At 36.3% G+C, this 26,368-nt stretch overlaps 9 protein-coding genes across 14 annotated transcripts; 3 read left to right on the forward strand and 6 right to left on the reverse strand.

The window, feature by feature from the left end:
• Positions 1-684: 684 nt before the first annotated feature.
• On the reverse strand, positions 685-4,215 carry LOC143305501 (cytosolic 10-formyltetrahydrofolate dehydrogenase). The gene is made up of 6 exons (XM_076689475.1): positions 4,080-4,215; positions 3,770-4,004; positions 2,686-3,365; positions 2,193-2,607; positions 1,460-2,118; positions 685-1,385 (listed from the first exon to the last, which is right to left on the reverse strand). The coding sequence occupies exons 1-6, from the start codon at positions 4,213-4,215 to the stop codon at positions 808-810; spliced, it is 2,703 nt and encodes a 900-aa protein (XP_076545590.1). The 3' UTR covers positions 685-807.
• Positions 4,216-5,638: 1,423 nt separating this feature from the next.
• LOC143305502 (protein Red) lies at positions 5,639-7,511 on the reverse strand. Its single transcript, XM_076689478.1, has 3 exons — positions 7,384-7,511; positions 6,771-7,282; positions 5,639-6,711 (listed from the first exon to the last, which is right to left on the reverse strand). The coding sequence occupies exons 2-3, from the start codon at positions 7,260-7,262 to the stop codon at positions 5,650-5,652; spliced, it is 1,554 nt and encodes a 517-aa protein (XP_076545593.1). The 5' UTR covers positions 7,263-7,282; positions 7,384-7,511; the 3' UTR covers positions 5,639-5,649.
• A 57-nt stretch (positions 7,512-7,568) lies between these two features.
• Positions 7,569-9,029, reverse strand: LOC117606611 (N(4)-(Beta-N-acetylglucosaminyl)-L-asparaginase-like). Its single transcript, XM_034329304.2, has 5 exons — positions 8,893-9,029; positions 8,669-8,825; positions 8,364-8,589; positions 7,999-8,297; positions 7,569-7,917 (listed from the first exon to the last, which is right to left on the reverse strand). The coding sequence occupies exons 1-5, from the start codon at positions 9,020-9,022 to the stop codon at positions 7,650-7,652; spliced, it is 1,080 nt and encodes a 359-aa protein (XP_034185195.2). The 5' UTR covers positions 9,023-9,029; the 3' UTR covers positions 7,569-7,649.
• Positions 9,030-9,763: 734 nt separating this feature from the next.
• LOC117606601 (thioredoxin-related transmembrane protein 2 homolog) lies at positions 9,764-11,253 on the forward strand. Its single transcript, XM_034329290.2, has 5 exons — positions 9,764-10,268; positions 10,337-10,517; positions 10,590-10,776; positions 10,852-11,047; positions 11,114-11,253. Exons 1-5 carry the CDS (start codon positions 10,125-10,127, stop codon positions 11,210-11,212), a joined length of 807 nt encoding a protein of 268 aa, XP_034185181.1. The 5' UTR covers positions 9,764-10,124; the 3' UTR covers positions 11,213-11,253.
• On the reverse strand, positions 10,590-16,501 carry kz (putative ATP-dependent RNA helicase kurz). Of its 2 annotated transcripts, none has more exons than XM_034329190.2 (15): positions 16,258-16,501; positions 16,022-16,201; positions 15,669-15,953; positions 14,943-15,611; positions 14,238-14,854; positions 13,983-14,169; positions 13,692-13,924; positions 13,408-13,628; positions 13,106-13,348; positions 12,849-13,038; positions 12,631-12,771; positions 12,358-12,561; positions 12,072-12,290; positions 11,897-11,994; positions 10,590-11,822 (listed from the first exon to the last, which is right to left on the reverse strand). In XM_034329190.2, exons 1-15 carry the CDS (start codon positions 16,330-16,332, stop codon positions 11,746-11,748), a joined length of 3,639 nt encoding a protein of 1,212 aa, XP_034185081.2. In that variant the 5' UTR covers positions 16,333-16,501; the 3' UTR covers positions 10,590-11,745. The 2 variants fall into 2 exon arrangements, with proteins under 2 accessions (XP_034185081.2, XP_034185080.2); XM_034329189.2 differs by having other exon boundaries at positions 14,238-14,872.
• A 1,609-nt stretch (positions 16,502-18,110) lies between these two features.
• On the forward strand, positions 18,111-19,572 carry LOC117606591 (uncharacterized). Its single transcript, XM_034329259.2, has 2 exons — positions 18,111-18,986; positions 19,063-19,572. The coding sequence occupies exons 1-2, from the start codon at positions 18,111-18,113 to the stop codon at positions 19,570-19,572; spliced, it is 1,386 nt and encodes a 461-aa protein (XP_034185150.2).
• LOC117606586 (uncharacterized) lies at positions 19,351-22,540 on the reverse strand. 5 transcript variants are annotated; one of them, XM_034329242.2, is made up of 11 exons: positions 22,370-22,506; positions 21,928-22,186; positions 21,715-21,847; positions 21,513-21,647; positions 21,214-21,447; positions 20,928-21,157; positions 20,707-20,872; positions 20,403-20,645; positions 20,253-20,334; positions 19,728-20,191; positions 19,351-19,489 (listed from the first exon to the last, which is right to left on the reverse strand). In XM_034329242.2, the coding sequence occupies exons 2-10, from the start codon at positions 22,125-22,127 to the stop codon at positions 19,740-19,742; spliced, it is 1,875 nt and encodes a 624-aa protein (XP_034185133.2). In that variant the 5' UTR covers positions 22,128-22,186; positions 22,370-22,506; the 3' UTR covers positions 19,351-19,489; positions 19,728-19,739. The 5 variants fall into 5 exon arrangements, with proteins under 5 accessions (XP_034185133.2, XP_034185129.2, XP_034185128.2 ...); XM_034329238.2 differs by lacking the exon at positions 19,351-19,489 and having other exon boundaries at positions 19,563-20,191; positions 22,402-22,540; XM_034329237.2 differs by lacking the exon at positions 19,351-19,489 and having other exon boundaries at positions 19,563-20,191.
• LOC117606609 (tubulin polymerization-promoting protein homolog) lies at positions 22,213-23,344 on the forward strand. Its single transcript, XM_034329302.2, has 2 exons — positions 22,213-22,352; positions 22,419-23,344. Exons 1-2 carry the CDS (start codon positions 22,289-22,291, stop codon positions 22,703-22,705), a joined length of 351 nt encoding a protein of 116 aa, XP_034185193.1. The 5' UTR covers positions 22,213-22,288; the 3' UTR covers positions 22,706-23,344.
• Pink1 (PTEN-induced putative kinase 1) lies at positions 23,259-26,239 on the reverse strand. Its single transcript, XM_034329246.2, has 7 exons — positions 25,922-26,239; positions 25,283-25,560; positions 24,668-25,209; positions 24,479-24,601; positions 23,959-24,376; positions 23,789-23,887; positions 23,259-23,729 (listed from the first exon to the last, which is right to left on the reverse strand). Exons 1-7 carry the CDS (start codon positions 26,046-26,048, stop codon positions 23,481-23,483), a joined length of 1,836 nt encoding a protein of 611 aa, XP_034185137.1. The 5' UTR covers positions 26,049-26,239; the 3' UTR covers positions 23,259-23,480.
• Between the last annotated feature and the right edge of the window lie 129 nt (positions 26,240-26,368).

The raw sequence follows: 26,368 nt of genomic DNA on the forward strand, positions 1-26,368 counted from the left end.
ACATCTACTGTACATGTGTAGAGAAGCTTTTATGGAGGATGTTACGGGCCCCCAGGTAAGTACTTACACGCAACACGTGGCTCGATCAGCTCTGAGGGAAGCTTCTTTCCGTTTGTCTTTTGGTTAACGTTTCGCGTGCTGTGTTTGCTCTGGCCCGACCCTATGTTGAATGCACAACGTTTAAGATAATTAGAGGGTCGGTTACTTGAATGATTTAGTTGTCTGTAATGTGCTTCATACTTTGGTAGCCTTGTGCATTATATTATATGTAAGTGTTTTGCAACTAATAGTAACGATTGGAATAATTTTATATCATATTACAAAAATTTGGGTAAATTATTTATTCTAAAATTTATATTTTGTTAGTAGAGACCTCCTGAAGAGTATGAGGTAGGAAAATGGATGAGCAGATAGAAAGAGAAGTGTTGGAGGGAAAGTTGAATAGCGTAACGGCCGTCTATCCACAGAACCGGAGCACACTTGTCTCTTCGAATAAAAAAAGCACGTTGAAGCATCTGGAGTTTCGAAAGAGGCCTACGGGGGCTGGCTCTCCGTATAAAAACTGTTTATGTATGTACCTCGTATGCGTGGGAGCAAGATTTTACTCCGGTCTACGCTGTCCTAAAGGATAACCATTGTCTGCATTTTCGAAATATTCTTCAAGTTAGAATATACAGAGGGCAATTAAAAAGTAATCAAAAAATTTATTCGTATAAATAGAATGATTTACAAACACACGTGTAATACATGAGCAATGAATATAGATGAGGCGAGTACAAGATTTTTATGTTAGCCGAATTGTATCTTCTAGTATTCTATAGTGACGGTTTTCGTCTTCAGGTACTCGTTCAGAGCCTCCTGACCCAGATCCTTGCCGAAGCCGGACATCTTGAAGCCGCCAAACGGTGCAGCAACGTCCGTCTTGTTGTAAGTATTGATGAACACTGTGCCAGCTTCTATTTTCTCTGCAAATCTCAACGCTCTGCTGATGTCCTTGGTCAGCACACCGGAAGCTAGACCATACTCTGTGTTATTAGCCCTGGCTATCACTTCGTCCATGTTCTTCGAATTGAACTTTGAGATGACCATCACAGGACCAAAGGATTCCTCTTTTGCTATGTACATGTCGTCTTTGACGTCTGTGAATATCGTAGGTTCAAAGTACCATCCAGGACGATCCAGCCTCTTCCCGCCGTAGACTAATTTCGCTCCTTCTTTTACGCCACGATGTACAAAGTCCAGAAGCTTGTTCAGATGAGCCTTGTGATTCTGTGGACCATGTGCTGTTCTTCTGTCCAGTGGGTTCCCTATGGAGATCTTCTTTGTCTCTTCCACTATCCTCCTCACGAATTCATCGTGTATAGACTCCTCCACAAATAGTCGACCTGTTTCAGAAAACAATTTTATTGTAGATAAAGAAACTTGTAGCGTTGAATTTACTTATCGTTTGTTCACTTACCAGCAGCAATGCAGTTTTCACCCTTGTTGAAGAACACGCTGCTCATTCCAACCTTAACAGCATGCTGGACATCAGCATCCTCGAATATAACCAAAGGACTTTTACCACCGAGCTCCAGGGTGACCTTTTTCAAATTACTGTTTGCACAGGATCTCATTATGGATTGACCAATTTGCGTGGAGCCTGTGAATCCTAGCTTCCTGATCAACGGATGCTCGCAGATGGCGTTTCCGGTCACAGTACCGTTTCCTGGTACGATGTTTATCACTCCAGGAGGGAAACCAGCCAGTGCAGCCAGCTCTGCGAATTTCAAGGCTGTTAAAGGTGAGGCTTGAGCAGGTTTCATTACCACGGTGTTGCCTGCTGCTAAACAAGCTGCCATTTTCCAGGAGAGCATCATCAGAGGGTAGTTCCAGGGTGTGACCAGGCCACAAACACCAATAGGTTCCTTTCTTGTGAAAGATAGATTACGATTTGGCCTGGCATGGGATATAGGTATGGTGGAGCCTTGGATCTTGTCGCACCAACCAGCAAAGTACCTCCAGGTCTCTATAGACATCCCTATGTGGGTCTTCAAGGCTAAAGTGTACACAGCACCGGAGTCCAAGCTCTCTATCGTGGCTAGTTCTTCCTTGTGCTGCTCCATCAAGTCTGCTAGCCTATAAATACATTTAAAATCAATTTATGAAGACTATTGATTTTTGGTAGACTATTTACAAGGTAATATATTTACTTGAAGAGAAGAGAACCACGCTCCCTGGCGCTGATCTTGCTCCATTCACCCTCTTCGAAGGCCTTCTTGGCAGCCTTCACTGCCCTGTCCACATCCTCCATGGAACCACACTCTACCGGACAGATGACGCTTTCATCGTGAGGGTTGATGGTGTCTATTGGCTTTCCATGACCATTCACAAACTCTCCATCGATGAACAACTGTTTGGGGAACTTCAAAGTCATGTTGTTTGCCTGTAACTCTACAGCATCGTATTTGATCTCCTTGGAGGCAGAGATACCTCTCGCTGCTAGGACCACTGTGGTGACGAATTGCTGGAACACCGGATTCATGAAAACATCTATGTTTTGTAACGTAACTCCCAGGTTGTCTTTCACTTCCTCGACCAGTCTGACGACGTCCATGCTTCCAGCCCCTGTAACGAAAAGTTCATGTTTCAGAATTCCAAACGAATGGTTACCTTTTCCACGAACAGACGGGCTTCTCTACGTACCACACGCGAAGAAGTCTGTGTCATTTTCGACATCCATGTTCAAGATGCCAGCCCAGATGTTCCTAACGGTATCCACGGTGGCCAGCTCTTCCTCCGTGAACTGGATCACAGTATCCTCGCTCTTCTGACCATATTTGCTAGCAGGAATGGTTCTTGTTCCAATTTTTATCCTCTCCACGTTGACAAATCGGTCATCGATGGCATTGATCAGTAATCCGCCTTCGTGAATGATGCCTACCCTGTCCTCCACGTTCACCTGAATCTCATGGGCAGGAACCTGGTCGCTGTTCCATAAGCTAGACCCAAATAGACGGACTTCCTCGTCGTTGATGGTAGTCCAGGCTCCTGGAGTGCTGTCCATGCCACGGATGAAGTTATGGATCTGCTTGGCAGGCTTGGACCAATTAATTTTTTGAAGCTCCTTCTTATTTAACATGGGGTCGTAGCTAGCTCCTTCCTCCGGTTGAGGAATCATCGGCGCAGTGCCTTTGGCCACTAGGTCTACAGCCTCCCCCAAGGCTTTGATCCCTTCAGGATAGAGGAAATTATTGTACAACGTATCTACAGTGTCTTTGGGCTCGACTTTGCAAGATCTCTGCAACAAGATTGGCCCAGTGTCGAGGCCATCGTCAGCCCAGAAGATTGAGAACCCTGCAGTGTTGTCTCCTTCGATGAGAGTCCTGAGGAATTGGAATATTTATTTTTAAAAATTTCATTCAATTGATCGATGACAGCGCCTGACAAGAGAATTGGTCAGTTCAGAAAAGAAACTGTCTCGTGAAATGTCATTTCATAAACGTCTTGTCACGGTGCTTATCAGTCGGCTTATCGTTACATTTATTGAACGTGAAAGCAGCGAACAAACACGCATTATGTATAGAGATAATGTCAGCCACGAAAACTGATCCGAACCGGTTTCCATAATACGCGTGGTGCCTTTGATTTGACCTAACTGAATGTCTACTTGCACCCCCTCCACCGGGAGATAAGCGTATAGAATATTTCACAGTGAACGGTCTCCTTTATTACGTTATACGATTGCAGCCACGTAACGCGTTATTATGTTGATTGCAGGCCTACTAACCAGTTTATGGCACTCGCGCCACGATGCCTGGGTAGCAGAGACGGATGGTAGCATATGCTGCGATGACGAGGGTGATTGATCACCTCCATGGGAATAAATTGACTGCAGAACGGAAGGACGTTCAAGTCGACTTCTATCCGTTTATACAGTTCCAACACCTCTGGTAACGTTACACCCTTGCTCCTCCAGGATTTGATTTTGAACACAGGGGTATTGTCAGCTTTTGCTGTGACGGCTGCATTCAGGATACAATAGTATTTATTTAAATATCAAGAAATGAAGAAAAATCGTTATTGGACTTCCTGTTTACCTAAAGGATCCTCCCGGTTCCCTTTATCAGGGATAGTGAAGACTCCTGTGATCTGATGACCACTTTGCTTCAATAGTTTGTAAACTTCAGCCGCGAACGGGCTCTGACCGATTATAGCTACTTTCAGTTGCGCCATCGCCGTCTAGGGATTTCAAATCGTTTGAATCCTTTCAATATTTATTAATAATATTATCTGTACTGTTAATGGAGTACAGTGAAATATCTGAGACCCCGTTACATTAATTTAAAGAAGCGTGCTCAGTGTTAGTCGGTAATGTGCACCTGATACGTACCTATTTGTGTAACGTGTTAACACGATTCTGTCTCAGCTAACTTTCACTGTGCTTTTTTTTAAGCGAACTGTAAAGAAAAGAAAAATACGAGATAAGGAAGCTTGTGCATGAGAAAGTGGCTGCAAAAATGTGGCTACTATTGAGTAATACAAGCGTTAGTTTTCTACCGCTTTTGCTATTCCCAACTGTCGTTCACTTGCCAGCGCAATATTTGTTTGTACAGCTGGAATGTCAGGACAGGGTGTAAACAGTAATTGTATTTACAAATAAGAAGTATCAGTGGTAGGATGTCTTACGGTATTCACGACGTAGGTTCGCAATGAGAGAAAGTTCCTTAGAAATAGCATCTAGTCTATGCGACGTTTACTCTTACGGCTCTCCTCTGGTGCATTCACTTTACTACAACTTCACTTGACGTTTGCTAGGCTACTGACCCGCGAATCACTTGCAGCTATTGACTACCACCAGCTGAAGCACACGTTTATATAAGCTAGAGCGTATCAGCCACGAGGGTCAAGAACTTTGAGGAGATCCCGTGGCGATTCTCTATGACGTGCCACGATCTTCTTCCTTATCTTGGATTTTTTTTTAAATTGTGCACGCAAGATTTCGCGGTATTCCCCCGCACGGTGACAATCATTTGCTTGGTTTGCAAAAAATATTTACAGGAAGTAAAATTGTTGCAGAGTAGACTTTTATAATATCAAGATTGCTTGATAAATGATTATTTAGATAACTTTGTTGTTAGTATCTAGTTAAAGGAGGTGATATAATTAATCTCTTTTTTTTCAATGCTAAAGAATATTTAATTATAATTATTTACTTGTGTAATTATGATACGAACTTATATGCAAAGTCATCAGTTTTTTTTTGGATCGTTTATCATTGGTTTAAGTTCTGACTAGTATTAGCAGGTTTTAATCAAAAATTCCTCCTATCGATTGGTCAGAGGTCATTGATAAGCTAGTCTCGTACCGGTTTTAGTCAGTTTTAGGTCACGAGTGTACAGATCTTTGACCGAGGCAAATAAGTAATTTATATAAGACTTTGAATACGTTGAAAGTTGCTTTTAACAACGCAATTTCAGAAGGATCAATATTAAGAAACTCGCTATTTTAAAAATAACATACCATCTTTTATTGCATCCATTATTTTTATACGTGCAGCGATGAACAAACAAATCAATTATATTATATACTACAACATATACAATTTACATATTATTTAATTAACATAAAATCTATAGTAAATAGATATTACACAAGCGACTGGATTCTTTAATATCTAGGTACTTTGAATTCTGATCCTCCATCTAACACTGTTGTGGGTTTCCTCTTATTCATGATATTCTGAATCTTCTGCCATTCTCTGTCCAACTCTGCTTTTTCATTCTTTTCCTTATTATACTTTCTCGTTCTTCTTCCATCAGCCATTTTCACTCCATACTGGAATGCTGCTTTCGGCAGTGCTTCTTTATTGTTCATATATTCGCTATACTCTTCGGGAGTATCGAAATCCCATCTTCCAATGGGACCTTTCTTGTTACCAAGATCCATCTTGGTATAATCCACTTCGTCGTCTGAATCATCTATAGCATCCTGCATTTCATCCAGACCTGGGTAACATTCTGCATAGCCTTCTGGCTCTGCTGCTAATTTATTAAGAAGCGCTCCTTTTTTAGGAGCGTTATTTTCTGTATTAGACGGTGTTATACTTGGTAATTGGGGAGTGTTTGCTTTGTCATCTGTGTCTAGAGCATTCTCTGATTTGTCAAAGTAAGAACCCTTCTTCTTCTCTCTAGACTGATTCGTATCCTTTTTGCCAATTGTAGGAACGTAATCGCCAATATCACCGTAAATGCTTTCATCTTGAGGTCTAGGAGCGATATCCATATCATTCATATCGTCGGGTCTGGATCGTCCATCCTTATTCTTCTTCCCTTTCTTCCCATGACGATTGCCTTGTCGTAAATATGATAAGATTTGTGCTAATTTGTTTATTACAATATCGTTGGTTGTTAAGGTAGGAGTATTATCCGTTGTTGGTACGTCAGCTTTACTTCTGATTAAAGTGGTCGGTATGTCTACGTCTGTGTTCTCGTCATCCAACTCTATCACATAAGCCATACGACCTGGTGTAAATAATTCGTTTCTTTCAATTTGTTTCGACTTCATGGTCATGATAGTTCTGTAAACGTTACGTCCGATTTTGGTTTTGAACAGCATTTCATCATCCTTCTTTTCTCCCTCCTTCTTTTCTTTTACTTTATCCTTTGGTTTCACCAATTTCTCCATCTCTTGTTCCTGTTCATGTTCCTTTGCCTCTATTTCGCTTCTTACCTATAAAGCAGAATCTTAGTCAGACAGTGTTAAGGTCATTTGACATGGTAAATTTTTACCTTCTGAAGAAGAGCATAATCCAACCCTTTCACCAAATGAGTATGTTCCATATCACCACCCAAGAATTTTGACTGTTGAATCATTTGTCTTCTGCGTTCAGCAGCATCCATTCCAGATTTCAAATCAGGTGCCACAGCACGGTATGCACTGGCACTATTCATTGGATCTTCTGCCTGATAATCTTGATTTGTACCATCCCTGCGTTCTCTTGCTCTGTCCCTGTATTTCTCTGCTAATTCTGCCATCTTATCCTCTTCCTGTTTCTTCAATTTGGCATAAAAACTTTTCTTTTTCCTTCTGAGCTCTGCTCTACTGCCACCACTGATGTTTGGTGTCTGTGCTGTTTTTGCACTAGCATCTCTAACAGTACCAGGTACAGAAGCTGGGGTAGCAGATGGAACCGATGCTCTTGGTGTCATTAACAGTTTTCGGAAATCATCGTTCGTTAAACGAACGGACATTCCCAAGTCCTCCTCCGTCGTTTCTGGCATTTTTGCTTGTGTTTAGATCTCTAGAGAGTAAGGTTAATTAGTTAACGTGAACAAAATTTTGACAGAAATACAGAATAGAAAGGATTATTAAATCTGAAAGTCAAGTGTAGATAGAACTTACATTTAATATTGTTAAACAGTTATACTTAACAATAGGAAATTAATATTTGTTGATTAATTATTTGATAAAATTATGATTGTTCCTAAACGTCACCTCCATCGACACAAGCAATGATCACCCTGCCATCTAGGAACAAGGGATAAACCATTTAAACGCAAATGATAATGAAGTCGTTTTTGGTAAAGTAGATTTGCCAACTTTTATTTTATTAACATAATTATACATATCACATTAAAAACATAAATGACAGATTTACAAAAGATTGATTAATTGTTTCTAGCATTAACAACTTGATACTGATTCTCAGCATCTATACAATTTGCATAAAGCATTGTTGCCTTATTTAATTCAGGATTAGCGACATAGTATTCAAAACGAGTAAGACTGTTACATGCAGCTCCATAGTTTCCGTTTTTATTTATAGCTATTACTGCACCTGTAAATGTTGGATAATGTTCAGCAATTCTTTTAACTGCTGTTGTTGCAGCTTCCTTGGGACTAGCACCACGACGCATCTCTTCCACAGCCAAAAAGCTGAAATGACATCCTTCGTATCAAAAATCAAGAAAATTGTATAACGTAGAATGTATATTAATAAACTAAATTTCCTTTTACCTAGGTAAGAAGCGCATCATGATGTCACCATCACCGGTACCAGCAGCTGCGCCAACTTGTTGATCAGCGTATGCACCTGCACCTGCAATCGGAGAATCTCCGATACGACCAGCAATTTTGTTTCTGGCACCATTCGTCGATGTACCAGCCGCTATATGACCCTTGGAATCTATCGCTACAACTCCAATGGTGTCGTGATTTTCTTCATCTACATAGGACTGGTGTTCTTCCATTTTGAAGTCCATGGAACTTACAGCACGATATGGGCCACAATTCTTGCTTGGGTCTGGAACTACATTCTGCAAATATAAAAAGTTATATCGACATGATCATAATTAGTAATTAGATTTAGAGATGTTCTTTACCTTCCAGAAGTTGGGTTGGCAGTTATTAGCTTTCCAGTCTAGCCACATTTTCTTCGATTCTTCGGTTTGTAAGGGCTCTTGTTTGAAGCCCATTTCTACAGCAAACTTTGAAGCCAACTCTCCACCAAGCAAGGAATGCTTGGTGTGCTCCAGAACTTTACGTGCAACAGAAGCTGCACTTTTAATATTTCTTAGGAGGCCCACTCCACCGACGTCCATTGTGACCCTATTATGAAATAAATGGATTCATGAAGATGGTCCTTAGCTATGAAATAAGTGTATCTACAAGTAAATAATAGCTGTACCCATCCATGATTAAAGCATCCAATGTAGTTTCTCCACTTTCATCTGGACTACCTCCAAATCCTACAGTTTTTCTACATCTATTGTCTTCACAGTAAGTGCAACTTTCTTCTATAGCATCCAAAGCACTCCTCTTTTGATTGTATAGAACATCCCATGCTGAAAACAAATAATTGTATGAATATAACATTACTTTTGTAAGAAGTAAACAGTTATAAAGATTTACCTTTTTCAGTAGCAACTTTATAATCCCATGTAATAACAACTAAAGGAATGCTGCTGTTGGAAGCATGAACTTCCCGAGATGTTATTAAACAAACTTGAGCAATGAAACAAACTGCTAGTAAAAACTTCATGTTTAGGATTTCAATTGGAGACTATCGGTCAGTATTGAAGACTTATAAGCCAGACCATCCCTATTTATAAGCAAAGTGGGGATATATCTGTGATGTCATATTGTGTACAATTATAATATTGTTTTAATATAATGTATCTTGGTAATGGGCTTCTGATAATTTGCAGATGTCAGTGAATTGCTGGAAAAGTAGAATAGTTTTCATTATTAATTTACTCATATTTTCATCAAGTAATAAATTGATAGCATATCATTGACTACAGATTTTGATAAAACTGAATATTATAATAAATCACAGTTCTCTATAATGCTAAAGATACCTTATCTACCTCATGGAAAAATTTAATAAGATAAAAGGTTCAGTGAACATATTCTAATCAAAGTAACAGTAACATAGCAAGAATTGATTGAACATTTTGATAAAACTAATTATTATGATAAAATAACATTTGCATATAATATTTATGTATAACTTATCTAATATATAGAAAACTTTAATTAAACAAAGGTCCAGTGAATATATTCTATTTAATCAAATGAAAATAGTTTTATCAACAATGCATTTACCGACTGTTGCTTCATTTTATTTGCTATATGAACCTTTATCAGACATTGTTAAAAAGCTGCAAATAATCATATTCACTTAATTTTATATTTGCAAACAATTCGTTCATTGTAATACAGTATCAAACAAGAGGAGAAATATTTGATTAGGATTATGTCACTTTTTTGATCTGCTATAATTTGTCAACCAATGAGAGACCTGTATTATTTCTGTCGTTAATTAAACATTTTATTTCTTAAATATTCTGCCCTGTTACACCGATTTCGTTATTGCTTTGTGAAATATTTAATATAAAATTAATTATATACAAATCTTGATCAGGGGTGAAGATTGAATAAATATGAAAGGGTTCGTTGAAACGATCAATTTATGATCAATGTAAAAGAGTGTCATTTAATTTTGTTATAAGACAACAAACTGTCTGTAAATTAAATAAGATACACTGTTCTATTAACTAAATACCTGCTAAGGTAAAATCATTCCATCAAAAGTCATTTATCTATTTATATATACTGGAATAATTGTGCATAACCTAAGAATGCCTTTTAAAAAAGACTTGAGGCTTCTATTGAAGCCTTATTATTTGATAAATATTTTACTCAGTGTTTCATATATTGTCTCAAAACGTTTACCGATCGTTTGTCATTATGTATTTGCACAAGCAGAGTGTGAACTTGATGGGGTAAGTAATTGAAAGATAATAAGAGATGTGTTGTAGAACTTTAACAAATTATTTTCTTTTTATTTCAGAGGGAAACAGAGATTTTATTTTTTCTCATGATAGTCATTATGATAAGGACACGAAAAACTGGAAGTGTCACTATGATAAACTATTTATCATCTAGCTTTGTGTACACCAAAATAGCTAATTTGATTCTTTGGTTTTATGCAGATATTCGTATGGGAATCATATTTGCTATTATATTTATTTGTAGGTATCTAATTGGTAACACAACAGATCTCCACACCACCAGTTAATTTCTATATGATTTTATAATTGTAGTATGTGGCTTGTTGTTCCCTGAACCAACATACCAAGGTCCAGAGAATGTAACATATTTACGTGGTGCACAAGGATTACAAGAAGAATTATACCGTGATACAAGAATTGTTTGGCTGGTTGCATTTTATACAGCATGGAATCCAGCTTGTGTTAACTTTGCACCAATATTCTCTGAGCTTTCTGCAGAGTATGTTGCATTTTATTTCTTATTTAAAGTAATTAATCATTGATTAAATATAATGTTGTATAAAAATGTTTGCAGGTATGCATTGGAGAATTTAAAATTTGGAAAAGTAGATATAGGAAGGTATCCAGATGCGGGAGTGAAGTATCATATTAGCGACGCTAGTACCAGTAAACAGTTGCCTACCTTGATTCTTTTTAAAGAAGGTAAAGAAGTAGAAAGACGTCCATACGCGGATCACAAAGGGAAATTAGTTAAATTTCTTTTTTCATTAGTAAGTAATACAGTTCTTGATATCTTTAAGTTATATAACATGTATTACAGGAAAATTGTTTTTTAGGATAACATAAAAGCAACGTTTGACCTTAATAATGTTTACAAAGATTGTAAAAAGAATCCAATTAAGAAGAAAGAGAAGAAAATGATAAAAGCTGAATAATGTAATGATCGTTTCTAGGCATTTATTACAATTTTACCGATGTCATAGCACTGCCAGCAATTCAATTGAAAATAACTTCTACTATGTAGAACGAAAATTTAGTGTAGCTGTGTCTCGCGCAAATTTTAATTTATCGTCAAACTATGAAAATATGTAAATATTTCATTATACTTTTAATCGTTACATGCATTTTCTGCACCATTGTGTTCTGTTAACGATTAATGGATATTACTCTAGAGTAAGATAATTTATTGAATAATAGATATGGTTACCAATGTCACTGATATCAAATGACACACCAGTGTCACGTGTTTATTTATAAATTTACACGATAAAAAATTCGCATAACAATTCACTTATTAAAATCAAAGCCAAGCTTTTAGTTGAGATATATATGTATATAATTCATATGCAATAGTTTTCATCAAATAAATAATTATTGAAACGCATCACTCTATTAAATTTTTGTATATTATAAAATTTAATTATATAAATATATATATACAATTGTGTGTACATATGTACATAGTTTATTATACAGGTGGCCAAATAATTGTAATATGTCCATGAATAGATTCCGGTAGCCATTTCTGATAAGACGACAGAAGAACTGAAAGGAATCATTTTTTTCATTTTTTTCACTATTCTTAGTTTATACCCATATTTAAAAACATTTATACTTACAACTTCTGTCGTCCTTCCATGTTTCGAATAATTTATCTCTCGACATAATTCCACGAGATAACAAATGCTGTGTCATTTCCTGCGTTCGCGGTATCAACCTGATGATTAACATAATTTAAGCCTTCAAGTTTTCAACAGATTTATTTATATATACATATAATATTATAAAGCTCACTTAGCCCATGCTTTATTGATGCTCTGCGGTGATGATAACAGCGAAGGAACAAACTGTTTCAATTTAGGACATACTTTTCCCTCCAAAAGGAAGCAAGCAAACCATTTGACACCTTCTACAGTTAATGGATGCTCTATATCCATTACTGGCAATTTCCAACCAGCTTTTCCAAACGTTCCTGTTATACTACACATGACTTTTCCCGTTTCTGTATCATATCTATTTAAACACATATGCATATATAACATAAACAATAAACTTGGAAAGTTAGAAGTACATTACAAACCTTGGAGGTGGGTCAGTTAAAGGATCTCCAAGCCGACATAAAGATGGGGCAAATTTAGGTAACCATTCAGGTTCTATGGCTGTAACTCCACGCATATACAGCTTATTCGTTTCGTATACTTCTTGATAAACTACCCATTCAGGACATGTTCTCCTAAGAACGCACGATGAGTGCATGAATACTGGATCTTCCATGTCCATAGTTCTAAACAAAAAACATATAATTTTGATGTTTAAAATAAATAGAATGGTTAAAAAGCAATCTGAATCCTACTTGTAAGCATATTTATATTTGTTCTTGTCTTGGTCTTCACTGACTTCGTCAGGCATTACTTTTCTTGCAACTTGATCAGCCATTCCAGCCAGAACTATTTGTCTAAGCAGTTTGGCTTCTGTATCAAGCGGTGGTTTCATTCTAAATTAACATTTACAATAATACAATTCATTATTTTCCACCTAGAAGATAATGTAAATATTGTACAAAATACCTACTCTGGGTCAATAGTAAGATTTAAGTTTGGAATATTTAAATTAATTTCATTCGTCAGTTGTTGTCTAAGCTTTCTGATTTCCACAACTGCTTTATGTCGTAAGCCATACTCTTCACAGAAAGATAGCAGCTTTCCTTTAATTCCAGCATATTCTGCACCTCCCACAGCTCTGATCAAAACCATGGGATCACCTTTACGCAAAATTGATTATCAGACGTTATACAATTAATACATTTTTTAAATATGTGTTTAAGGTACCAAGAAGTAAATTGTTTCCTACTCCAGCCCAAAAACGCCTCATTTGCAACCATTTTTTAGAAGCACCATCTGTATTAAACGCTTCCATTAGAACTTCCTGAACAGAAAGTGCAGCAACCATGCACACCGTGTACGCTAGAAGATTGTGTTGATGCGAAAGAGCTAACATCTTCCCATATCGGGGAGCAACTGGGAATGCAGCAATGCTCTGACCGAGTGGTGTAATCTTGGCACTGTAAGACCCTGAATAATATTGAAAATCATTTAAATTCACGATAAAAAATAATTGTTGATGTTTGTACCTTCTTTATTGGAGGGCCGTTGCAAAGCACCGAGAATTTGAAGTCGTTTCTCGGCGGTCTTCAATTGTACAATATCTGGAGGTGTGGGAAATGGAAAATTCACAACTTTATCAATATTCATCACTTTCATTTGTAACAACAAATCATCCACGGGTTTCCTTTGGATTTCTGATTGACTGAATGGCTCAAATTGATCATTAAATACTGCTGAAGAATACAGCCTGAAAATAATGTTTATTGCGATAGTTTATGTATTGTTTAATATTGTGTACACAAATAAATACCTGTAGCAATGACCAGGTCCAACTCTACCAGCTCTTCCTGCACGTTGATTAGCTGATGCTTTGCTTGTATAGCAAACCTGGTATGTACTTACACCAGTTACTCTATCATACAATCTTGTTTTACAGCGTCCACAGTCTATTACATATTTTACATCAGGTATTGTCAAGGAAGTTTCTGCTACATTTGTAGCAACTACACATAATCTATAGTTTTCTGGCGGCGGTTCAAATACCTAATACAGTTTTTTAGTTATTCATACATATTTACTAATACAGTAATCTTTTCGTTACCTTTGCTTGTTCATGAGATGGCAAAATGGAATACAAAGGTAGAACCCATAAGGGCTGTGCATTCTTCAAAGTGTTTAAATCAAGAACGTCATCATCTTCGTCCTCGTCTTCGTCCAATTGTCCCTCTTCTTCATCGTCTACTTCGAGTAAATCTTCATGAGTATCATCCGTAGGAACCACAGAGTAACTGAAAAACAATGGTACATTAAATTATACTCAATATTGTTTCAAAATATTTGAAATAGGTTTACATACTCGTCGAGACTAATATTTGGCAGCTGAATTTGTTTCTTTTGTCGTAATTTGTTGTAACGAATAGCTTCTTTGCTACGGAAATCATCGTCAAAATTATCATTGTCACTATTGTCTTCTGAATCATCTACTTTTTCCTCTTTTTCAGTAGAACTTTTATCTTTTTCTTTCTCCAAAGAATCTGAATTTTTGTCCAGTTTATGACGTCTCTTTTTAGTTTCTTTTTTATCTTTTATAGGGAAAGCTCTACGTAATTTTCTAACAACATAATTTACTTCTCGCTGTCCTGTTAGAAAAATTAAAATTCCACCATCGGGAAGACGAGTATGTATCTTCACCGCTTTCTTGAAGGCATCAGAGACATAATTGGTGTTGGTTCTTCTATTGAAATGTATAGTGACAGGAAACTGCCTTGATTCTACAGACAGTACCGGTGGTTTCTGTTTAAACAATTTGTCATTATCTATAAGTTCTTCAACTCGTAACGTGGCTGACATTATTACAAGTTTTAGAGGATTTTTTCTTTTATTACGCAGCGGTACAATTCGTGACAATAATCCTATTAAAATATCAGTATACACGCTTCGTTCATGTGCCTCATCCAAGATAATTACAGAATACTTTGTAAGCAAAAAGTCCTGAAACGTTGTAAAACCTGATATTATCAACATTACACAGAACTGATACTTTAATTAAATAATTACTTACACTTTGGATTTCCTTCAGTAAAACACCATCAGTCATGAATTTGATTTTTGTCTCTGGTGTAACGTTTCCTTCAAAACGAATTAAATATGAAACCTCCTTCTCGGTAAGATTCATTTCTTCTGCTACGCGTTTGCTCATTGATATTGCGGCCACTCTTCTAGGTTCGGTTACTCCTATCAGTTTCTCTTGAGCATAACCAGCTTCATAGAGAAACTGTGGTACTTGAGTCGTTTTACCACTACCTGTTTCGCCGGTAATTATTACAACAGGATTGTCATTAATTGCCTCTACAATAACTTGCTCCTCTGCTACCACTGGCAGCTTCAGCCTAGCTGCTTGAATTTCGGGCTTTCTTTGTACTGTTACAAAAACAGCAGGTTTCTTTTCTACAGTGACAGAGACTTTTACTTTTCCATCCTTCTTTGTACTTTTACTATCAGGAGATTGATTTTCTTTATTGATAGAAGCCTTGTCTTTATCATTTTTTATATTTTCAGTCTGATCTTGTGAATTTTCTACAGAAGTTGTATCTTTGGGTACATTCTTTTCTTGTTCATCTTGCTGAACATCTGTATCATTTGATTCTGGTTTATTATTATCACACTCCAGCTCATTATCATCACCCTCCGATTCACTGTTATTAGATGTTGAATCACTATCAGTAAATTCCTAAAATAAACAGTTGGTTAATGATCCACTTTAGTATCATTCCTTATGCTAACTTACATCAAAACCAACAACATTTGGATCAGAGATAGTTTCCTCCTTTCTTTGTTCTTCTAAAATTGCCAGTCTCTTTTTCTTACTACCTTTAATAGAATTTACAGGTACTTCTACAGCATCATTTTCATCTTCATCATTTGCATTAACTTTATATTCTTTAGTAGGTAGATCTATTTCTCTAAAGTGACGTTTTAAGCCTTTAGTCTGAATGCTGGTTAAAGATACATAATGTTTCAGTTCTTCCTGGGGTGCTTGAACTTTTGCTAGTTCTTCTAAAAGTGTAGCTCTCTGTTTAAAAGCAAGACAAAGGATAAAAAATTTGTTTCTAATCATAGTTTGTATATTGAATAACTTACATTCAATTTTTTTTTCTTTTTCTCTACAACTTTCTCCAACTGTTTCCTGCGTTTCTTAGACAACAATCTAGTTGTAGATACTTTCTCAACTTTACTTTTTGTCTTTCTTTTTTCACTGGGAAGGGCTAATGTGTTACATGCATCATAATTCTCCTCACGGTAGTTAATATCCAGGATAATCTACATAAAAAATAACATAACATAATGAAACTACATACTTTTACAAAACAGTATACCTTTCTTGTTGGAGAGTCATCAATTTCAACTTGAGCGATATTTCTTGATTTCCAGTTAAGTTTTTTATTTCCCATTTTGATCAATAGCACAGAGTAATAGTCTTAAATCAAGATGACACGTGCTGCTTTTTAAATAATTCAGTATATCCAATAGAAATTACAATTTTAATATTTTGTTGCATATTTTTGTGATTAAATTTCGATCGCTGCACCATCAATACGAAAACGGCGGAAACTAATTAGCAAGTAGTGGGGTGTTAGGGACCCCGAAGCGCGGTGGCTGTATATCGACATATCGTCTTGGGGTGTTAGAGACCCCAAAGCACCGATAACTGCACGCCGGCAATATGGTATCTGGGGTATCAAGGACCCCAAAGCTAAAATCGGAACGGTGGCGCCACCTATACGGAAACGGCGGAAACTACTCGCCGATTAGTTTCCGCCGTTCTCGTATAGATGGCGCTGACTATTTATCGACAATTACCGACGCAAGTGGTAATGTGTTTTATTTCCAATTTTAATTAATAGAACAGTGTAATAATCTTCAATCAAGCTGCCACGTGCTGCTTTTTAAATAATTCAGTATATGCAATAGAAATTACAATTTTAATATTTTGTTGTATATTTTCGGTATTAAATTTCGATAGTAGCGCCATCTATACGGAAACGGCGGAAACTATTTGCCGATTAGTTTCCGCCGTTTCCGTATAGATGGCGCAACGATCGAAATTTAATACCGAAAATATACAACAAAATATTAAAATTGTAATTTCTATTGCATATACTGAATTATTTAAAAAGCAGCACGTGGCAGCTTGATTGAAGATTATTACACTGTTCTATTAATTAAAATTGGAAATAAAAGACATTACCACTTGCGTCGGTAATTGTCGATAAATAGTCAGCGCCATCTATGCGGAAACGGCGGAAACTAATCGGCGAGTAGTTTCTGCCGTTTTCGTATAGGTGGCGCCACCGTTCCGATTTTAGCTTTGGGGTCCTTGATACCCCGGATACTATAATTTCGTTATGCGGTTATCGGTGCTTCGGGGTCCCTAACACCCCAAGATAATATGCCGAAATGCAACAAAAGACTAATTTCTTTCCGAAATTTATTTAATTTACTTTATTTATTTTCTTTGCTTATTAAATAAACTCATCGAAGGGGAATAACATTTATGATTGCATCCCTCTTTATAGGCCACTAAATCACTGTATCCCTTGTTTAATTCATACAACTTACAAATATATTTGCAGGACATAATTATTAATATTCTTCAATAAACTAATTACGTTAGGCATGGATTTCAGAAAACTTTTTATTGGACATTTAATGGAAAATAATAAGAACTTGATACAAAGTATGTGCTGAATAAGTAAATAAAAAAAAGCTGGTTTACATATTCGTTCGTTGCTCCAATATTTTGTAATTACATACCAATCCGTCGTAAACTGCAATGCAGCAAATTTTTTTGGCAGACAAACACCAAAAGTCTACTCTTATATAAACCATATGATTAATTGCAAAATATGAAAATAAGTTCGCAGCAGCTTATCTCTTCTAATGATTAAACAATACAATTGAATCTATATACAATTTCAATTACAAAAGAAAAAAATTCCTGTCAACTTTTATTGGAATACTTGTATTAATATAAGAATATACGTAACTTGCATAGCAATTGTGAAATTTGTATTGTCAGCAATGTGTATTTCATTGCGTGAGGCACCAGGTTGCAAAATTGGGTTCGCACAAAGAATTTCTGTGTCACGGAATGCCTATAAAAACGAAATCCAATCGATCAGTCGTCAGTCAAATTTCAGAAGTCTTCAAGTCGATGCAATTATCAACCATGCATCTCAACGCGTGTTTCTTGTGTCTATTCCTGTGTGTCGCGCTGATCGAAGCTGGTCCAGCTCCTAAGACCATTGAGAAGAAGTCACTGGCTGAAGATGTGAAGGCAGAATCCAAAAAGGCGGACCTGAAAATCGAGGAAGCTGGTGAGGATAAAGATAGATCGAAGAAATCAACATTCTGCGTACAAATAGGATCAGAAGCATCTCAACCAGCCCAAGTTTCTTGGAAAGAAAATCAAATGGGTGTTCAGAATATCCCAATGGCTTTGCATACTCAGTCTCAACCGATCCAAACTCTAAACCTTCAACCTGTTGCTCAAACTTTACCTCAGGCAAGTGTAATGATGCCTCAACAAATGGTTCAACCTCCTATACATACCCTTCAGATAGTACAGTCTCCTCCACAACCTTGTGCTCCAGCACCAGCACCAGCAGTGAACATCATTCAATCAGTTCCTCAGACAAAAGTAATTAAAACTATTCAAAAGCCAAAGCCTAAACCTAAGCCAACCGGCGAAGAACAGAAACCTATGCGTATCGAGCAAATTCCAGAGCCTCTACCTGAGCCTCAGGAAACATTGACGGTCTTACCAGTTGCTCCTACTTGCCACGAGCATTTGATGTTGGTATCTGAACCTGAACAGCCACAAATGGCTACCTATGTTCAAGTTCCATCAATGGTACCCTGCACCAATCCTATGCACAGTTTCCTCAATCCATGTTCTTGTCAGCAAAATTTAGCTATGTTCAGTGAGTCTGGAATTGAACCAATGGCAATGAAGATGCTTCCTATCGCGTACTCTTCAACATATGCAAGGCCTCCATTGATCATGCCCTATGATACAAATGCGTTTTCTCACGTTGTAGTAAATGTAAGTATCATGTGATAAACATTAAATATATACATACTTAGCAAGATGATTGATTAACGATGTTAATTGTTCACAGGATAACGTGGACGTAAAGGTGGGCCCTCAAGCAAGAACCCACAATCACATTAAAGTGAAGTACCCTCATCATATTCATGTTCGTCCAGAGCTCAGCCAACAAACAATCTATCAAAACATGTACGTCCAAGGATCGGAAGGTGGTATCCCTAGTTCCTATGCCAGTAGGGATCTGGTCGACAATGCGTACGCAACAAAAGGAGTCACCATCAATGCTTTTCCTCAAACTTTCCGGGATGCTAATTCAATGCACCAGGCTGGTTACCAATTCGTAGAAGATTCTTTGGGAAACCAGGATAACGCATCGAACAATCCAACCTTCTCTGAGGCAGATGATCTTATGCAGAGCAATAAGGCACCTCGTCAAATTGAATCCAACCAACTGTTACCAGAGAACACAGTGGAAACCAAACAGGATGACGGTCGCGCTATGTTGATAGATGGACGTCGAAATGCCAGAAGCAATAAAGAGAAGACAAAGGAAATTGAGAAGAAGTCAAAGACAAACTAGAGAATTAATATAAAATACAATAAGTTCGTTCTGTTTTATATTTTTTTATATTACAAACCTTCAGTTTGTACTGGTATAAAAATAAGTAACTAGAAATGGTTTATAATAAAAAAATACTTTAAAAAGAATCCATAGATACAATTTGCTGCCCTTACCTCTCCGGAAACTTACATACTCTTATTTGGACAATACTGTAGAGAAGACATTTCATCAGCACTATTTGAATATACAAGATAGTTTTTAGGTACAATGAGTACATTCTTTGATGAAGTTTGTTGCAAATATTTTTGCAGAGTAGGCATATTCAACTGCACCCAAGAGGTGTTACACAAAACAGTGTCTTCGGAAGAAGTTTTCACATCTTCTCTGTTACAAGCGATAGTTTCCAAGTCCTCTTCCAATATGTCTTCGTTAATATTAACCCACCGCACGATCTTATCTTGAACTTCACAATTCACTCGTTTCAAAATATACGAGATACTCTTCATAACATCAATAACAGGTACGAGTCTGTCTATGATTGATTTATCTATCGAAATCTCACTATCTGCTTTGCATTTGCAGCAAGTGCAATCTTCTGGATGGTTAGCATCTCTGCACAACTCATCAAAATGTGGAGCTAAAACATTTAATGCAGCAATAGCAAGATAAAAAAACACAAGGGAAGAAATTTACATTACCTTCACACTTTATACAATAACAACATTTACAATCTTGAACATGTTGTCTGCTTAATATTCTTGAAATGATAGTTATAATCGACTGAAACGAAAGTGAAAATTTATTTTTAATAAATTGAAGTGAAAAAAGATTTTGATATGTGAACATACATGTTGCACTTTAAGTTCAGTCGTTTTTGTGTATGTATATTTATAATATTTCATATTTGGACGATTTATTTTAGTCGGAGGTCGTGACGCGTTGAAATGGAGACCATATGGAATATCATGATATTCCTTTTTGCATCTACTTCCTTCGTATCTTGCAAAATACCACTTGTGATCGACTCTGTATGGTCTAACATCAATGTTCTCTTGTTCTAGGACTTGGAACATCAACATGCGTTTGATGATCTACAAAAAATTGTTAAATGTAGACTGTATTTAACACGGTTCTTATAAAAGTAATCAATACTTTTGCAGCTGGATGGCCTATACAATTGCCAAATATTCGTAACTGTCGCAACAAAGGACTCTTCTTCAAGGTATTTAAGATATCTACTATGCCATTATCGGTCATTTTATTGTAAGAGATATCAAGGACCAGAATTTTTGAAAATGGAAGGGTGAAGCTTAAACTTCTAAAAGTAATATATCTTGTATGTAAGAAAAAGTATATTGTTTTTTATGCAATACCTTGCACCATGGTCCGTTATAATATTCCTACATAAGATGAGTGTCTTCAAAGCCGGTCGTTTTATCAACCAGCTGGTAATATGTTCAACTCCGTGATCGCCTATATTATTATTGCCCAAATCTAGCAAGTACAATGTATTATTGTACTTTGCATTGGACATCATGTTTTCAATATCATGACAACTGAAGTTGTATTTCTGCAGATGCAATGCCCTCAGACAGGTATTGTTCTAGAAAGAACCTTTCGTTAATTTAAGGATGAAAAAGAAGTAAGAATGAATGTTACTTTGAGCATATGACCAATAACATCGGCAAAATGAACGGAATCAAAGTAATACATGAATCCTGGATTAGGTCTACTGATATCCAAGTCTCTTAAAGTATTATTAGAAATTTCTTGTTCTGAACTCAAACCCATTACAAAATATATTAAACTGCTGGCAGACTGGTCTACCTCGGCAACATTCAAAGCAACTATATGTTTATTTTTTAATAAATACGTTGCCACATTTTTCGATGCCTACAAATAATTTAATGAAATCTTAAAGAAACAAATTATTACAATAGAATAATGAAATTACTTACTTGAACGCCAAATTTATTTGCTTTCAAATTAAGATACTTTATTTCTAGATATTCTGCTCTTGCCAATAAATAATTAGTTCCCTTCTCAGTAATATTATTATTCTGAAGATCTAGGTTCTCTACGCTTTTATATAGCTGATACAAGAAAAATTTATAAACATACATTTGTTGCCAAATAACATTGTCTATGTTATTATCTTACAAGTACATGATCAAGCAAATTCATAAAGCCAGTGTCTGAGATATCGTTATTTGCTAAGTTAATATGAATAATATCTGGATGTTTTTTTAAAAAGATTAATAAAGCTGGAATGTCCGTGTCTTGAAAATGTCTCCTGTAAATATATAAAGAAAATGAATTTCATTTATCAAAATAAATATAATTTGGATAATAATAAATGTTATATGTCCTGACCTGATCTTTTCACTTATAACACTCCCCTTCATATCAAGTCTTTTCGTTGCAGAACAAATGGATGTACAGAAACATTTAAAAAAGTTTTGATTTGGGAGTTGATAATAACAGGATAGTTTCATATCTGGATGTTCCTTTAATGAACTATTGGTTCTATTGGGATCAATGCATGAAGAATACTGATACTTATTGAATTTCATGATAAAACGAATTTCCACAATTTAATTCAATTTTCCAAAATTTTGGTTAAACGTAGCTTCTAAAAAAAAAAAAAAGAAGACATGTCAAATATTGTATGTATATCTAAAACATTCGTTCTTCAAGTGAAACCTCCATTTAATTTATTGGAAAGTATTTAATTATGGAAGAATTTGGCTTGAAAAAAAAGGATGAACCTGAGGCTTCATTTGAAGAGATATTCCAAAGTAATTAAAAAGGATACCTTTACATTTAAAAAACTATTAAATTTCGTACGTTTATTACTTTGGTAGCATACTGCGAGATGGATCCAGTTTCTTCTAGTCAAAATGTAGACCTTATACCATTGTCACAGAGCGACAGATGGTTGATATCTGCACGTATACTTGACATGATCACATTAACCACTACTGATACAGGACTTGCATTTTTTAAATTTCGTAAAAGAGCCTTATCATACGATGAATATTTAACGTATTTAAATGATTTGGCCAATAATTACAATCTAGATTTAGAAACGATGAAGCAGAAGATGCAAACGTGTGGCAGACCTAAACAGACTGCTTCTACAATTATGTGAACACTATGTACATACAAGCTTTATTTTTTTTAAACATTTTACAGTGTTCAATCCTACACCCGTGTTATTGATTGTATTTACACTTGTTTCATAACAAATTGACGTGTTAAAAATCTTCAGTCAGAAAAGAAATACTTTTGATTGAAAATTTGAAACTTAAAAACGTAATAAGTAGATGAATTTATTTGAAAATTGTTATCATCATATATCAATACACCTCGTATCGGACAGTGAATTAGTTTAAACATTTTTTTGATAACATAGAGCAAGCTGTCTTTACTAAACACGAAAGACGGCTCTCTATAAACATAAAACAATAAATTATCATGTCGATTTCACAGATAAATAAAATAAAATAAAATTGCCAAAATAAATACCTTTTACAATACTTTTCAGTACCGTTGTATTATAAGGCACATGAATCACAAAAGAAGTCATGCGTACAACTCTACTTTCATCTATAATATTTAATTTTTTTTCATTATTCAATTACAATCAAACTTTCAACAAGTATTATACAGTTGAAAGTATGACTCTTCTGTGCTTCTCGAAGTATCAAAAATAAATAATTAAGAAAAAAAAAAGGCAAATGAGAAACATTAGCGATAACATACGATAAAATCAGGTATACAAAAATATTTCAAAAATCTACGCTTTGTGTCGAAAAATAACACAGAACAGCCCGCTCCTCGATTTGCAGATGATAAATACTTTCTTCGTGTTACTCAAATCTTCCTTATAATCAGAAGACGCTTTATACGTGCTACGAAACATTTTATGCGTTCTGTTGAATCCATTTTAAGGCATTTCTAATGTTACCAAGCGTCACTCTTCCAAGGAAACTCGCTATCAATTGATACTCCGGCATAGTGCGCCTTCCACACGATCTTGTCGATAAAGATCGTTGATAAGAATGATAATCGATTCCTTGAATGTTTTTGTTGCATAATACTTCTTCAGGTTGCATCGTATTACGTCCTTCGCAAAGTACTTTTGTAGTTAAACATAACAGCCATTGCATCACCTGTTTGAAAAAAACGTAACATGACGTATGTTTTATAAATTTTATGAAAATACTCGTACCTCGTTACTCGACGGTAACTTTCCTTCAATTCTTAACCAAGTATTCGGTGCCCACAAGTATAATTGCATCACCGTTGCTGCTGTCTCTGTATCGAGTCTCTGAAATTACAACCATCACGTGTAGAGTACAGGAATCATACGAAAAATATGCATTTAACCATGCGTTATACCTTATACAAGCTCCTAGACAACAGATTTTTTATCAAAGCAGAAACAACAGCTGGCACGTGGCTCGGTAAAGGTGGAAGATCTTTCTCCTTGTAATTATGATTCTTCAGAGATATTCGCTGCGCATTGTCGCCATGAAACGGATTTTTCATACCAAATATTTCATATGCCAGAGTCCCTACTGTCCAAAGATCAGCTTTGGTGTAATTAATGCTGGTAAACGGACCAGGTTCCGCTGTTATTACTTCTGGTGCCATTAACGCGGCATTACCCCCTTTATCAATATCGTGGGTGTTATAGGGTAAGTATAGTCCGTGATTTTTATCAGCCAGACAACATCCAAAATCGGTGATTACCAAGGATGGACAATTATCAGTTTCTTCTGATAAGTCTAGCAGAATATTGTCCGTCTTCAAATCTCTGATTTATTCAGAAGAATGATATAGTATACATGAAATATAATACCATCTGATATTTAATACATGTTATCATATTCTATTTGGATAAAAAGTGTTCACTTACCGATGCGCAATACCATGTGCATTTAAATGAGCCACACCTTCGAGCAACTGAGCTAGTAGTAGTATCGATTCCCTTACACTCACAGTATGATCGGCTAAATATTGGCTCAATGTAATGTCATATCTATAACAAAACAAATAAGAAACCATTATACTCTCTGAAGAAATGATTTCTTTATGTAATAATTACCTTTTCATTAATAGAAACAAACTCATGTTTCTTCCAGATCCTTGGGGATTAATACGGGCAGGCAGAGCATCGGGATACATTCCCCATGAACCAGGTAAAGCAGGTACTCTATCGGTAAAAACATAATACATCGCCACGATGTTTGGATGTGGTGGCAGTTTGCTTTTTCTTTCTGCCATTCTCAATTCCCATTCAGCCAGTTCTTCGTTTTTTAATTGTTTCCTAGCGGGTACAGTCTCCCGATACATGGATCTTAGAATAGACAACGCGTTAGATTCAGTGTCGTAATTAAACATCATTTTTAATGCCAATGGAAATGCAGTTACGTCCTTGGTCTTATCGTCGATATGTATTTCATCTTTTTCTTCGTCGAGCGCAGATTCATCCTTGAATCTTGTCGCATAGACAACAGCAGAGCATCCTTTTGCAATTGCAGGACCAATCACAAAATCTTTCAGAGCAATAACTTTTTCTTCATCCTTGATAGTTTCATAATTCTTGTCATTTTGTGGAGTGTTCCATTGCAATTTTGATATAGCATCCTGTAAATACATTTGTTACATTATCTTTCTGTTACAAACATTAATTTAAACAAATTATACCCATTTCATTCACCCGAATTTCCCAACAGACTCCTTCCAATTCGTCATCCTTTGTCAATATTCCGGTACCAGATGCCAATGACACACCAACCAAAGCAAAGAAAGGAGCCGAATCGCCAAAGGCCAATCTGCTGGCCGCGCGTCTGCGTAAGTCAGCTGCCAAACTATTTGTAACTCTTTTTAGGATATTATCAACGAAAATCCGACGAGCATGAGCTCCCAAATAACCGAGGTGTCTTCCAGTGCTGGACACATTGTTGCTACCCTGGGGCAAGTAGCCCTGGGACTTGCCTGTAATAAAATTAAAATCAATCAGATGTTATATTTCATTGTATTACAGTTGATTTCATGTTTTATGTCATCCTCTAGCGTTCGTGTATCAAAGTTGACAGAAGACAGGCAATTTTATCCATCTACATGTACAAAAATGCTAAATTCCAGGAATATCTAAATACTTTAACTATTTTTACATTCAAGACAGTGTCGAGGTTGGTTATAAAAAGATTAGTTAAATTATTAACTTCATTCGAGGAAGGTTAATTTCACCGTATTGTCGAAGATTTTCGATTGTTTCGGTAACTCGTTTAGTCAAGGTCCTTTGACATTACGAGGATCTGGAAGTTTAAGGAATAAATTCAACGTCGTGACTCACCTACTTGCACAACGTGTATCTTGTCGTGATAGATCCTTGGATGGTAGAAACACTGGGTATTTCTGATGGAATGCAGTAGAGCCCGACCATTTTGCACAAAACGGTAGACTGCCGTCCGAATCGACATCTCTTTATGTTTCTGGGCTGAGAGAGCCCAGCGGGCTAGCCCCCAAGACAAATAAGCCTTCTTTGTTGAAGGCAGGCTCGATATATTAATATCTTAGATCGTATTATAAAAATTTACAATTGCGTAGTCGACATTAAAAAAAAATTCGCAACGTATCGTTCGCTTCTTCGTGTTCGTTTTTTACTACACCAGTGACTACAGATACAAGAAGACTGGACATGCCTTTGTTACCGAAGGGTAGTCATTTTTAGGGTACGCGGTACCCCAATGTTGGGTTGGGTTTCCACAGTCGGTAAAACAGTCATGCCTGTTTTACCGCA

Source organism: Osmia lignaria, chromosome 8 (genome assembly GCF_051020975.1).
Source record: "Osmia lignaria lignaria isolate PbOS001 chromosome 8, iyOsmLign1, whole genome shotgun sequence".
NCBI classification, from domain to species: domain Eukaryota; kingdom Metazoa; phylum Arthropoda; class Insecta; order Hymenoptera; family Megachilidae; genus Osmia; species Osmia lignaria.

Coding starts and splice junctions, on each gene's coding strand:
- LOC117606601 (XM_034329290.2), top strand. CDS start 10,125: ATGCCTTTTAAAAAAGACTTGAGGCTTCTATTGAAGCCTTATTATTTG. Junction 10,777..10,851: donor TTCTCTGAGCTTTCTGCAGA/GTATGTTGCATT, acceptor AAATGTTTGCAG/GTATGCATTGGAGAATTTAA. Junction 11,048..11,113: donor TTAAATTTCTTTTTTCATTA/GTAAGTAATACA, acceptor ATTGTTTTTTAG/GATAACATAAAAGCAACGTT.
- LOC143305501 (XM_076689475.1), bottom strand. CDS start 4,215: ATGGCGCAACTGAAAGTAGCTATAATCGGTCAGAGCCCGTTCGCGGCT. Junction 4,005..4,079: donor GAACCGGGAGGATCCTTTAG/GTAAACAGGAAG, acceptor TCCTGAATGCAG/CCGTCACAGCAAAAGCTGAC. Junction 2,119..2,192: donor CGTGGTTCTCTTCTCTTCAA/GTAAATATATTA, acceptor ATGTATTTATAG/GCTAGCAGACTTGATGGAGC.
- LOC117606609 (XM_034329302.2), top strand. CDS start 22,289: ATGGAAGAATTTGGCTTGAAAAAAAAGGATGAACCTGAGGCTTCATTT. Junction 22,353..22,418: donor ATTTGAAGAGATATTCCAAA/GTAATTAAAAAG, acceptor TTACTTTGGTAG/CATACTGCGAGATGGATCCA.
- LOC117606611 (XM_034329304.2), bottom strand. CDS start 9,022: ATGAAGTTTTTACTAGCAGTTTGTTTCATTGCTCAAGTTTGTTTAATA. Junction 8,826..8,892: donor TAAAGTTGCTACTGAAAAAG/GTAAATCTTTAT, acceptor ATTTGTTTTCAG/CATGGGATGTTCTATACAAT. Junction 8,590..8,668: donor GATGCTTTAATCATGGATGG/GTACAGCTATTA, acceptor ATTTCATAATAG/GGTCACAATGGACGTCGGTG.
- kz (XM_034329189.2), bottom strand. CDS start 16,332: ATGGGAAATAAAAAACTTAACTGGAAATCAAGAAATATCGCTCAAGTT. Junction 15,954..16,021: donor AAAAGAAAAAAAAATTGAAT/GTAAGTTATTCA, acceptor GCTTTTAAACAG/AGAGCTACACTTTTAGAAGA. Junction 15,612..15,668: donor CAAATGTTGTTGGTTTTGAT/GTAAGTTAGCAT, acceptor TGTTTATTTTAG/GAATTTACTGATAGTGATTC.
- LOC143305502 (XM_076689478.1), bottom strand. CDS start 7,262: ATGCCAGAAACGACGGAGGAGGACTTGGGAATGTCCGTTCGTTTAACG. Junction 6,712..6,770: donor ATTATGCTCTTCTTCAGAAG/GTAAAAATTTAC, acceptor TCTGCTTTATAG/GTAAGAAGCGAAATAGAGGC.
- LOC117606591 (XM_034329259.2), top strand. CDS start 18,111: ATGCATCTCAACGCGTGTTTCTTGTGTCTATTCCTGTGTGTCGCGCTG. Junction 18,987..19,062: donor TTTCTCACGTTGTAGTAAAT/GTAAGTATCATG, acceptor AATTGTTCACAG/GATAACGTGGACGTAAAGGT.
- Pink1 (XM_034329246.2), bottom strand. CDS start 26,048: ATGTCGATTCGGACGGCAGTCTACCGTTTTGTGCAAAATGGTCGGGCT. Junction 24,602..24,667: donor TTGTTTCTATTAATGAAAAG/GTAATTATTACA, acceptor GTTTTGTTATAG/ATATGACATTACATTGAGCC. Junction 23,730..23,788: donor AGTTACCGTCGAGTAACGAG/GTACGAGTATTT, acceptor TTTTTCAAACAG/GTGATGCAATGGCTGTTATG.
- LOC117606586 (XM_034329242.2), bottom strand. CDS start 22,127: ATGAAATTCAATAAGTATCAGTATTCTTCATGCATTGATCCCAATAGA. Junction 20,873..20,927: donor ATAACGGACCATGGTGCAAG/GTATTGCATAAA, acceptor TATTACTTTTAG/AAGTTTAAGCTTCACCCTTC. Junction 20,335..20,402: donor CTGAACTTAAAGTGCAACAT/GTATGTTCACAT, acceptor CTTTCGTTTCAG/TCGATTATAACTATCATTTC.